Genomic DNA, 10,932 nt, shown 5'->3' on the forward strand with positions numbered 1-10,932 from the left:
TCCTCCCTGTACCTCCTCCTCCTCCTCCCTGTACCACCTCCTCCCTGTACCACCACCACCTCCTCCTCCCTGTACCACCACCTCCTCTTCCCTGTACCACCACCTCCTCCTCCTCCCTGTACCACCACCTCCTCAGACCCCTGTACCTCCTCCTCCTCAGACCCCTGTACCACCTCCTCCCTGTACCACCTCCTCCCTGTACCACCACCCACAGCCTCAGACCCCTGTACCTCCTCCCTGTACCTCCTCCCTGTACCTCCTCCTCCTCCCTGTACCTCCTCCTCCTTGTATCTCCTCCTCCTCAGACCCCTGTACCTCCTCCTCCACCTCCTTGTACCTCCTCCTCAGACCCTGTACCTCCTCCTCCACCCCCTCGACCTCCTCCTCCTTGTATCTCCTCCTCCTCAGACCCCTGTACCTCCTCCTCCACCTCCTCCTCCACCTCCTCCACCTCCACCTCCTCCCTGTACCAGCTCCTCCTCCTCCCTATACCACCACCTCCACCTCCTCCACCTCCTCCCTGTACCTCCTCCACCTCCTCCCTGTACCACCTCCTCCTCCTCCTCCCTGTACCACCTCCTCCTCCTCCCTGTACCACCACCCCCAGCCTCAGACCCCTCCACCTCCTCCTCCTCCTCCCTGTACCACCTCCTCCTCCTCCCTGTACCACCACCCCCAGCCTCAGACCCATCCACCTCCTCCTCCTCCCTGTACCACCTCCTCCTACTCCCTGTACCACCACCCCCAGCCTCAGACCCCTGTACCTCCTCCTCCTCCCTATACCACCACCTCCACCTCCTCCCTGTACCTCCTCCACCTCCTCCCTGTACCACCTCCTCCCTGTACCACCTCCTCCTCCTCCCTGTACCACCACCCCCAGCCTCAGACCCCTCCACCTCCTCCTCCTCCTCCCTGTACCACCTCCTCCTCCTCCCTGTACCACCACCCCCAGCCTCAGACCCATCCACCTCCACCTCCTCCTCCTCCCTGTACCACCTCCTCCTACTCCCTGTACCACCACCCCCAGCCTCAGACCCCTGTACCTCCTCCTCCTCCTCCTCTCCTAACTGACCTTGATGAACTGCACGATGCCATCTGGTACAGACGTCTTGCTGAGTTTCTGGAGATACTCCACGATGTCTGAGGTCTGTAGACCGACGCTCACAGCAGCGTAGAGGGAGTAGGCTGTCAGCTTGTACTCATGAACGTGGACCGGACGACACACTGGCTCTGCTATGGCTACCAGGAAGTCCTGGGCATACTTATACACCGGAGAGAATGCTTCCAGGAAGATGTGTCCATCTGGAGCCTGTCGGGATGGGGAGGAGGAGTGAGAGACAGAGAGGAGACAGAGAGAGAGAGAGAGAGAGAGAGAGTGAGAGACAGAGAGGAGACAGAGAGAGAGAGACAGAGAGACAGAGAGAGAGAGAGAGAGAGAGAGAGAGAGAGAGAGAGGAGGAGTGAGAGAGAGAGAGACAGAGAGACAGAGAGGAGGAGGGAGAGAGAGACAGAGAGGAGAGAGAGAGAGAGACAGACAGACAGACAGAAAGAGAGCGAGAGAGAGAGAGAGACAGACAGAAAGAGAGAGACAGACAGAAAGAGAGAGAGAGACAGACAGAAAGAGAGAGAGAGAGAGAGACAGACAGAAAGAGAGAGAGAGACAGACAGAAAGAGAGATATGCTGAATATTTAAATGTGGTGGTTACTGTTGCATGAAAGTATAGGGGTGTAGGGGTGTAGGGGTATAGGGGTGTAGGGGTATAGGGGTATAGGGGTGTAGGGGTGTAGGGGTGTAGGCGTGTAGGGGTGTAGGCGTGTAGGGGTGTAGGCGTGTAGGGGTGTAGGGGTGTAGGGGTGTAGGCGTGTAGGGGTGTAGGGGTGTAGGCGTGTAGGCGTGTAGGGGTGTAGGGGTGTAGGGGTGTAGGGGTGTAGGCGTGTAGGGGTGTAGGGGTGTAGGGGTATAGGGGTGTAGGGGTGTAGGGGTGTAGGGGTATAGGGGTATAGGGGTATAGGGGTGTAGGGGTATAGGGGTATAGGGGTATAGGGGTATAGGGGTGTAGGGGTATAGGGGTGTAGGGGTGTAGGGGTGTAGGGGTATAGGGGTGTAGGGGTGTCAATGGAGGTGTTAACAGGAAACAGTCTGGTACCATGTTGGTACACTCCAGTCAGTACCAGAGACTAGAACCTCTCTTCCTACTATCGATCCTCAGCCTGACTCCAGGACTCCTGGAGCCACTGTCAGATTCATATCCTGCATTCTGGATGCAGAGACTGACCACCAATGACATCTATATTATAGATTTAACCATGTTGTGAGGATATACACTGTTTGTTTACATTTAGACTGTTTACAAACATTGGAGTAAAACACGAACCAGAGTTCACAGGTACGACAGTCTAACCAGAGGTCACAGGTACGACAGTCTGACCAGAGGTCACAGGTACGACAGTCTAACCAGAGGTCACAGGTACGACAGTCTAACCAGAGGTCACAGGTACGACAGTCTGACCAGAGGTCACAGGTACGACAGTCTAACCAGAGGTCACAGGTACGACAGTCTAACCAGAGGTCACAGGTACGACAGTCTAACCAGAGGTCACAGGTACGACAGTCTAACCAGAGGTCACAGGTACGACAGTCTGACCAGAGGTCACAGGTACGACAGTCTAACCAGAGGTCACAGGTACGACAGTCTAACCAGAGGTCACAGGTACGACAGTCTAACCAGAGGTCACAGGTACGACAGTCTAACCAGAGGTCACAGGTACGACAGTCTAACCAGAGGTCACAGGTACGACAGTCTAACCAGAGGTCACAGGTACGACAGTCTAACCAGAGTTCACAGGTAAGACAGTCTAACCAGAGGTCACAGGTACGACAGTCTAACCAGAGGTCACAGGTACGACAGTCTAACCAGGTACGACAGTCTGACCAGAGGTCACAGGTACGACAGTCGAACCAGAGGTCACAGGTACGACAGTCTAACCAGAGGTCACAGGTACGACAGTCTAACCAGAGGTCACAGGTACGACAGTCTAACCAGAGTTCACAGGTAGGACAGTCTAACCAGAGGTCACAGGTACGACAGTCTAACCAGAGGTCACAGGTACGACAGTCTGACCAGAGGTCACAGGTACGACAGTCTGACCAGAGGTCACAGGTACGACAGTCTGACCAGAGGTCACAGGTACGACAGTCTGACCAGAGGTCACAGGTACGACAGTCTGACCAGAGGTCACAGGTACGACAGTCTGACCAGAGGTCACAGGTACGACAGTCTAACCAGAGGTCACAGGTACGACAGTCTAACCAGAGGTCACAGGTACGACAGTCTAACCAGAGGTCACAGGTACGACAGTCTGACCAGAGGTCACAGGTACGACAGTCTAACCAGAGGTCACAGGTACGACAGTCTAACCAGAGGTCACAGGTACGACAGTCTAACCAGGTACGACAGTCTAACCAGAGTTCACAGGTACGACAGTCTAACCAGGTACGACAGTCTAACCAGAGGTCACAGGTACGACAGTCTAACCAGAGGTCACAGGTACGACAGTCTAACCAGGTACGACAGTCTAACCAGAGTTCACAGGTACGACAGTCGAACCAGAGGTCACAGGTACGACAGTCGAACCAGAGGTCACAGGTACGACAGTCTAACCAGAGGTCACAGGTACGACAGTCTAACCAGGTACGACAGTCTAACCAGAGGTCACAGGTACGACAGTCTAACCAGAGGTCACAGGTACGACAGTCTAACCAGAGGTCACAGGTACGACAGTCTAACCAGAGGTCACAGGTACGACAGTCTAACCAGGTATAACAGTCTAACCAGAGGTCACAGGTACGACAGTCTAACCAGGTACGACAGTCTAACCAGAGGTCACAGGTACGACAGTCTAACCAGAGTCCACAGGTACCACAGTCTAACCAGAGGTCACAGGTACGACAGTCTGACCAGAGGTCACAGGTACGACAGTCTAACCAGAGGTCACAGGTACGACAGTCTAACCAGGTATAACAGTCTAACCAGAGGTCACAGGTACGACAGTCTAACCAGAGTCCACAGGTACCACAGTCTAACCAGAGGTCACAGGTACCACAGTCTAACCAGGTACGACAGTCTAACCAGGTACGACAGTCTAACCAGAGTTCACAGGTACGACAGTCGAACCAGAGGTCACAGGTACGACAGTCTGACCAGAGGTCACAGGTACGACAGTCTGACCAGAGGTCACAGGTACGACAGTCTAACCAGAGGTCACAGGTACGACAGTCTAACCAGAGGTCACAGGTACGACAGTCTAACCAGAGGTCACAGGTAGGACAGTCTAACCAGAGGTCACAGGTACCACAGTCTAACCAGGTACGACAGTCTGACCAGAGTTCACAGGTACGACAGTCTAACCAGTTACGACAGTCTAACCAGAGGTCACAGGTACGACAGTCTAACCAGAGGTCACAGGTACCACAGTCTAACCAGGTACGACAGTCTAACCAGAGGTCACAGGTACCACAGTCTAACCAGGTACGACAGTCTGACCAGAGTTCACAGGTACCACAGTCTAACCAGAGGTCACAGGTACGACAGTCTAACCAGAGGTCACAGGTACCACAGTCTAACCAGGTACGACAGTCTGACCAGAGTTCACAGGTACGACAGTCTAACCAGTTACGACAGTCTAACCAGAGGTCACAGGTACGACAGTCTAACCAGAGTCCACAGGTACCACAGTCTAACCAGAGGTCACAGGTACCACAGTCTAACAAGGTACGACAGTCTAACCAGGTACGACAGTCTAACCAGAGGTCACAGGTACGACAGTCTAACCAGAGGTCACAGGTACGACAGTCTAACCAGAGGTCACAGGTACGACAGTCTAACCAGAGGTCACAGGTACCACAGTCTAACCAGAGGTCACAGGTACCACAGTCTAACCAGGTACGACAGTCTAACCAGAGTTCACAGGTACGACAGTCTAACCAGTTACGACAGTCTAACCAGAGGTCACAGGTACGACAGTCTAACCAGAGGTCACAGGTAGGACAGTCTAACCAGGTATGACAGTCTAACCAGAGGTCACAGGTACGACAGCCTAACCAGGTACGACAGTCTAACCAGAGGTCACAGGTACGACAGTCTAACCAGAGGTCACAGGTACCACAGTCTAACCAGGTACGACAGTCTGACCAGAGTTCACAGGTACGACAGTCTAACCAGTTACGACAGTCTAACCAGAGGTCACAGGTACGACAGTCTAACCAGAGTCCACAGGTACCACAGTCTAACCAGAGGTCACAGGTACCACAGTCTAACCAGGTACGACAGTCTAACCAGGTACGACAGTCTAACCAGAGGTCACAGGTACGACAGTCTAACCAGAGGTCACAGGTACCACAGTCTAACCAGAGGTCACAGGTACGACAGTCTAACCAGAGGTCACAGGTACGACAGTCTAACCAGAGGTCACAGGTACCACAGTCTAACCAGGTACGACAGTCTAACCAGAGGTCACAGGTACGACAGTCTAACCAGAGTCCACAGGTACGACAGTCTAACCAGGTACGACAGTCTAACCAGAGTTCACAGGTACGACAGTCTAACCAGAGTTCACAGGTACGACAGTCACTGTCAGTCTTAAACAGCTCCAGATGTGAGTTAACTTGGTAACGTAATCTGTCAGTCTCAAACAGCACCACCAGATGTGAGTTAACTTGGTAACGTAATCTGTCAGTCTTAAACAGCACCAGATGTGAGTTAACTTGGTAACGTAATCTGTCAGTCTTAAACAGCACCAGATGTGAGTTAACTTGGTAACGTAATCTGTCAGTCTTAAACAGCACCACCAGATGTGAGTTAACTTGGTAACGTAATCTGTCAGTCTTAAACAGCACCACCAGATGTGAGTTAACTTGGTAACGTAATCTGTCCGTCTCAAACAGCACCACCAGATGTGAGTTAACTTGGTAACGTAATCTGTCAGTCTCAAACAGCACCACCAGATGTGAGTTAACTTGGTAACGTAATCTGTCAGTCTCACCACCCAGAGAGGTCGTGATCCGTGGTCGTTCTTCAGCAACATCTGCAGCCGGTAGTCTTTAGCCCCGTACTCGTCCAGCTTGATGGCCGACTCATCCACCGTTTTACCGGCCGCTGCAGGGATGGCCTCCTGGGACTCACTGCCCATCGCCTCCTCCTCATCCTCCTCTTCGTCATACACACGCTTCTTAGAAGACTTCCTCTCTGGAGGATTACAGACAGACAGACAGAGACAGGAGGGAGGAAGGGAGACAGAGACAGGAGGGAGGAAGAGAGACAGAGACAGGAGGGAGGAAGAGAGACAGAGACAGGAAGGAGGAAGAGAGACAGAGACAGGAAGGAGGAAGAGAGAGAGACAGGAAGGAGGAAGAGAGACAGAGACAGGAAGGAGGAAGAGAGACAGAGACAGGAAGGAGGAAGAGAGACAGAGAGGAAGGAGGAAGAGAGACGGAGACAGGAAGGAGGAAGAGAGACGGAGACAGGAAGGAGGAAGAGAGACGGAGACAGGAAGGGTGTCATTAAGCAGGAATTGGCTGAGCCGTGGGTCTTACAACTGGGAAACTCAGTGAGACATATCCATCACCAAAGAGAAAGACCGTTGATAGAAGATGACATTGTTCTGAAATCAGCTCTCACTGTAGGGTCCCTACCATTAAAATATGTTTTAAATCACAGTGATTTCTACTCTCAGAAAGTGCTATTGTTAACGAGACGTTGAATTTCATTGAATTCTAACTCGGGCAGAAATTAGTATTTGGATCAGGAAAGTTTGCTCTCCCAACCCATCGAAGTCAGGATGTTGAATTAAATGATATTTTAATTTACCAGTTGTCTGCGCGGTCTGACCTTTTGGTGTTCAGAGCGTGAGACAACACATCTACAGGAAAGTAGAATTACAACAACAATTTCAAAGTCCTGGTTTCCTATCAACCTGAAGACACGAGACGAAAATTGATGCACACATGCCGAGCTCGTGATTACATGATTTATAATTTAACCTTTATGTAACCTTTACGTAACCTTTATGTAACCTTTATGTAATCAGGCAAGTCAGTTAAGAACACATTATTTACAATGACAGTGCTTACATGGTTCTGTGTCAAGGACGTCACGTTGCTTTGCTTAGCAACTACCACTTCCTCCTGATTGGGCGAATTAAGGACGTTAACAAGGCCAGAATGTTGAATAAAATGACATCTGAATGTACTTTGCCGTTTGTCTGTGCAGTGTTTTGTTTGTTTTACAGGTAGGAATGGGGGACAATATATCCACAGGAAAGTAGAATGAAATCATCTTTTCAAAGTGCTGGTAGGGCATTCTGACGTCTGTCACCTGAAACATGAGGAACGTCCTCATGAGTAACACCTGACCAGCCTCCTCAAGCATCATACCAGTTGGAGCCATGTAAAACACTTCAGGCTGAGGACGTTTCACACTACGCTGGAGGGGACACTACGCTGGAGGGGACACTACGCTGGAGGGGACACTACGCTGGCGGGGACACTACGCTGGCAGGGACACTACGCTGGCAGGGACACTACGCTGGCAGGGACACTACGCTGGCGGGGACACTACGCTGGAGGGGACACTACGCTGGAGGGGACACTACGCTGGAGGGGACACTACGCTGGAGGGGACACTACGCTGGTAGGGACACTACGCTGGCAGGGACACTTCAGGCTGAGGAGGACGTTGGACACTATGCTGGCAGGGACACTTCAGGCTGAGGAGGACGTTGGACACTATGCTGGCAGGGACACTTCAGGCTGAGGAGGACGTTGGACACTTCGCTGGCAGGGACACTTCAGGCTGAGGACGTTCCTCATGTTTCAGGTGACAGACGTCAGAATGCTCTACCAGCACTTTGAAAATATGATTTCATTCTACTTTCCTGTGGATATATTGTCCCCCATTCCTACCTGTAAAACAAACAAAACACTGCACAGACAAACGGCAAAGTACATTCAGATGTCATTATATTCAACAGTCTGGCGATGTAGAGGTCGTTGGTGGGAACGTCCCTGATCCAAACACTCATGTCTGCCCTACGTCGGGTCTCCAGACTAAGGCAGTCTGCAGCATCTTGAAGTTAGTTTGTTTTCCTAGCTACTATACTACAGGCACTTGTTAGCTACTATACTACTGATATACTATGCTATAGGTACTTGCTAGCTACTATACTACTACTATGCAATGCTATAGGTACTAGCTAGCTACTATACTACTACTACTACTACTACTACTACTACAGGTATTAGCTAGCTACTATACTACTGCTATACTGTGCTTTAGGTACTTGCTAGCTACCATACTACTGCTATACTATGCTATATGTACTTGCTAGCTACAATACTGCTATACTATAGGTACTTGCTTACTACTGTACTGCTGATATAGGTACTTGCTAGCTACTATAGGTATTAGCTACAATGGTTCGGTACTGTTACACAGAACGCATGTGTCTCCCATGCTTCAGCATCATGCTATAATTGCCATCACAACACCGACTGAACCGCAACATGAGCTCGAGTAACATTCCATTTCCGGGAACATCTAGATACTCACCCCGATCTCCCCTATCTTTCTTCCCCATGATATTAGCAGCTTGTTCCCGAAAACAACTTGCTTCGTCAAACCATGTTAAACGACAAGTGAGAAACAACAACAAGCAACTGCGACGCGTTCAACTCGGTTTCCTCCTTGTGCGGAAAAAGATCATGTGACCTATGATTTCCGCTTGTTGATTGGTTGTCGATATTGTTTACTTCCGGTGGTAGAGGTCAGATTAGATTTTTCGGGTTTCGGTGTCGTTTTTTTTTCGTTCTCGTCGAGGTGTTTATTGTTGTAAAAAATTGCTTATTAATAATCGGTAATCATGTCAGACGATGATTTAATCGGACCTGCCTTACCCCCGTCGTTCAGAAAAAGCAACAATGATGAATCTGATGACGAGGAAGGATGTGAGTAAAGTTAGTAGTGGTTTAAATCCACATGATTTTTGGCCATGTGTCATCAGATACTATGCTGTCATATTCATGTCTTAGTTATCTTTCTGCTTTATACTGTATTGTTAAATCGAAAAAAGCTAGTGTCTGTTTTTTGGTATTTTCCTACCTAGGATGTGCTGTCTTCTCCAATAGTTGCAGGTCCTGCGCTGCCTCCCGGATACAAACCGGAGTTGCTCTCCAGCTCGGAGGATGACTTTGGCCAAGAGGAGGTGGATGTGGTGATCAAGAGACGAAGCAAGACGAGCAGCAGACACGGTCACGGTAGCGGGACGACCAAGGATGGACCCACCGCAGAGTAACACATTTACAATCACTTCTACCTTGCAAACAAACATCAAACACCTTTATTTCCTCATTGTTTTTGAAGGAAAGCCATGTAAAATGCCTGAACTGGACTCTCTGCATCATTCTGTAGAAAACAACACAGAGTGGAAGAGGCGGTGAGTAGAAGGCTTGAGGATGATGATGATGATGATGATGGTTTCTTCGGACCAGCTCTTCCTCCTGGGTTCTCAAAACCACAGGCTTCACCAGAGAGGTAACCAAGACAACACAACTAATTCTCCCTGCTTTAAACAGACATATTAAATGATATGTCAGCTAGTTCTCTCTGCTTTAAACAGACATATTAAATTATATGTCAGCTAGTTCTCTTTGCTTTAAACAGACATATTAAATTATATGTCAGCTAGTTCTCCCTGCTTTAAACAGACATATTAAATGATATGTCAGCTAGTTCTCCCTGCTTTAAACAGACATATTAAATGATATGTCAGCTAGTTCTCCCTGCTTTAAACAAACATATTAAATGCTGTCAGTCATGCATGTATTTTCAAATAACTTAAATGATATGTCAGCTAGTTCTCTTTGCTTTAAACAGACATATTAAATTATATGTCAGCTAGTTCTCCCTGCTTTAAACAGACATATTAAATGATATGTCAGCTAGTTCTCCCTGCTTTAAACAGACATATTAAATGATATGTCAGCTAGTTCTCCCTGCTTTAAACAAACATATTAAATGCTGTCAGTCATGCATGTATTTTCAAATAACTTGTGTCTAAATGTATTTATTGGTTTGTGTTGATTGATTGATTGTCTTTTTCTACCTCCCCTAGGCCAGGTGTATTGGGCCCAGCCTTACCCCCAGGATTTCACAGACCGGCATCTGATGATGATGAAGATGATGATGGTGAGGATGATTTCCCTCGGCCAGCCCTGCCACCGGGCTACACAGCAGAACCCTCCAGCGGTGATGAAGAGGAGGAGGAGGATGAAGAGGTGATCGGACCCATGCCTGCTCTTGGTGCCATCCGGGACTCCGTGGCTCTGGACATCGAACGCAGAGCTCAGAAGATGAAGGACAGACTGACAGGAGCAGATGTGAGAACCTCACCGCCACTTGTTCTACATCTAGACTCTTATTCTACATCTAGACTCTTATTCTACATCTAGACTCTTATTCTACATCTAGACTCTTATTCTACATCTAGACTCTTATTCTACATCTAGACTCTTATTCTACATCTAGACTCTTATTCTACATCTAGACTCTTATTCTACGTCTAGACTCTTATTCTACGTCTAGACTCTTGTTCTACATCTAGACTCTTATTCTATATCTAGACTCTTATTCTACATCTAGACTCTTATTCTACGTCTAGACTCTTATTCTACGTCTAGACTCTTATTCTACGTCTAGACTCTTATTCTACATCTAGACCCTTATTCTACGTCTAGACTCTTATTCTACGTCTAGACTCTTATTCTACATCTAGACTCTTATTCTACATCTAGACTCTTATTCTACATCTAGACTCTTATTCTACATCTAGACTCTTATTCTATATCTAGACTCTTATTCTACATCTAGACTCTTATTC

The 10,932-nt window shown here is 48.9% G+C and overlaps 2 protein-coding genes across 10 annotated transcripts in view; one reads left to right on the forward strand and one right to left on the reverse strand.

The window, feature by feature from the left end:
* LOC110516736 (excision repair cross-complementation group 3) overlaps positions 1–8,763 on the reverse strand; it is a 53,089-nt gene extending 44,326 nt beyond the window's left edge. For all 4 annotated transcript variants that reach the window (XM_036951445.1, XM_036951442.1, XM_036951444.1 and 1 more), the window contains exons 1-3: positions 8,607–8,763; positions 6,043–6,245; positions 1,073–1,309 (exon numbers count right to left, since the gene is read on the reverse strand). In XM_036951445.1, the coding sequence (XP_036807340.1) occupies positions 1,073–1,309; positions 6,043–6,245; positions 8,607–8,634 (468 nt within the window). In that variant the 5' untranslated portion in view covers positions 8,635–8,763. The remainder of the gene's footprint in view (positions 1–1,072; positions 1,310–6,042; positions 6,246–8,606) is intronic.
* A 48-nt stretch (positions 8,764–8,811) lies between these two features.
* Positions 8,812–10,932, forward strand: part of LOC110516182 (GPALPP motifs-containing protein 1) — a 10,108-nt gene continuing 7,987 nt past the window's right edge. For 5 of the 6 annotated variants that reach the window (XR_005037344.1, XR_005037346.1, XR_005037345.1 and 2 more), the window contains exons 1-4: positions 8,812–9,001; positions 9,182–9,344; positions 9,465–9,587; positions 10,168–10,432. Coding sequence is in view for 1 of the 6 variants with exons in the window: in XM_036951446.1 (XP_036807341.1) it covers positions 8,917–9,001; positions 9,182–9,344; positions 9,465–9,587; positions 10,168–10,432 (636 nt within the window). In the remaining 5 variants the exon portion in view is untranslated. Of the gene's footprint in view, positions 9,002–9,159; positions 9,345–9,464; positions 9,588–10,167; positions 10,433–10,932 lie in introns of all 6 variants that reach the window. The other variant, XR_005037348.1, reaches the window with a different exon arrangement.

Source organism: Oncorhynchus mykiss, chromosome 18 (genome assembly GCF_013265735.2).
Source record: "Oncorhynchus mykiss isolate Arlee chromosome 18, USDA_OmykA_1.1, whole genome shotgun sequence".
In the NCBI taxonomy this organism is placed as follows: domain Eukaryota; kingdom Metazoa; phylum Chordata; class Actinopteri; order Salmoniformes; family Salmonidae; genus Oncorhynchus; species Oncorhynchus mykiss.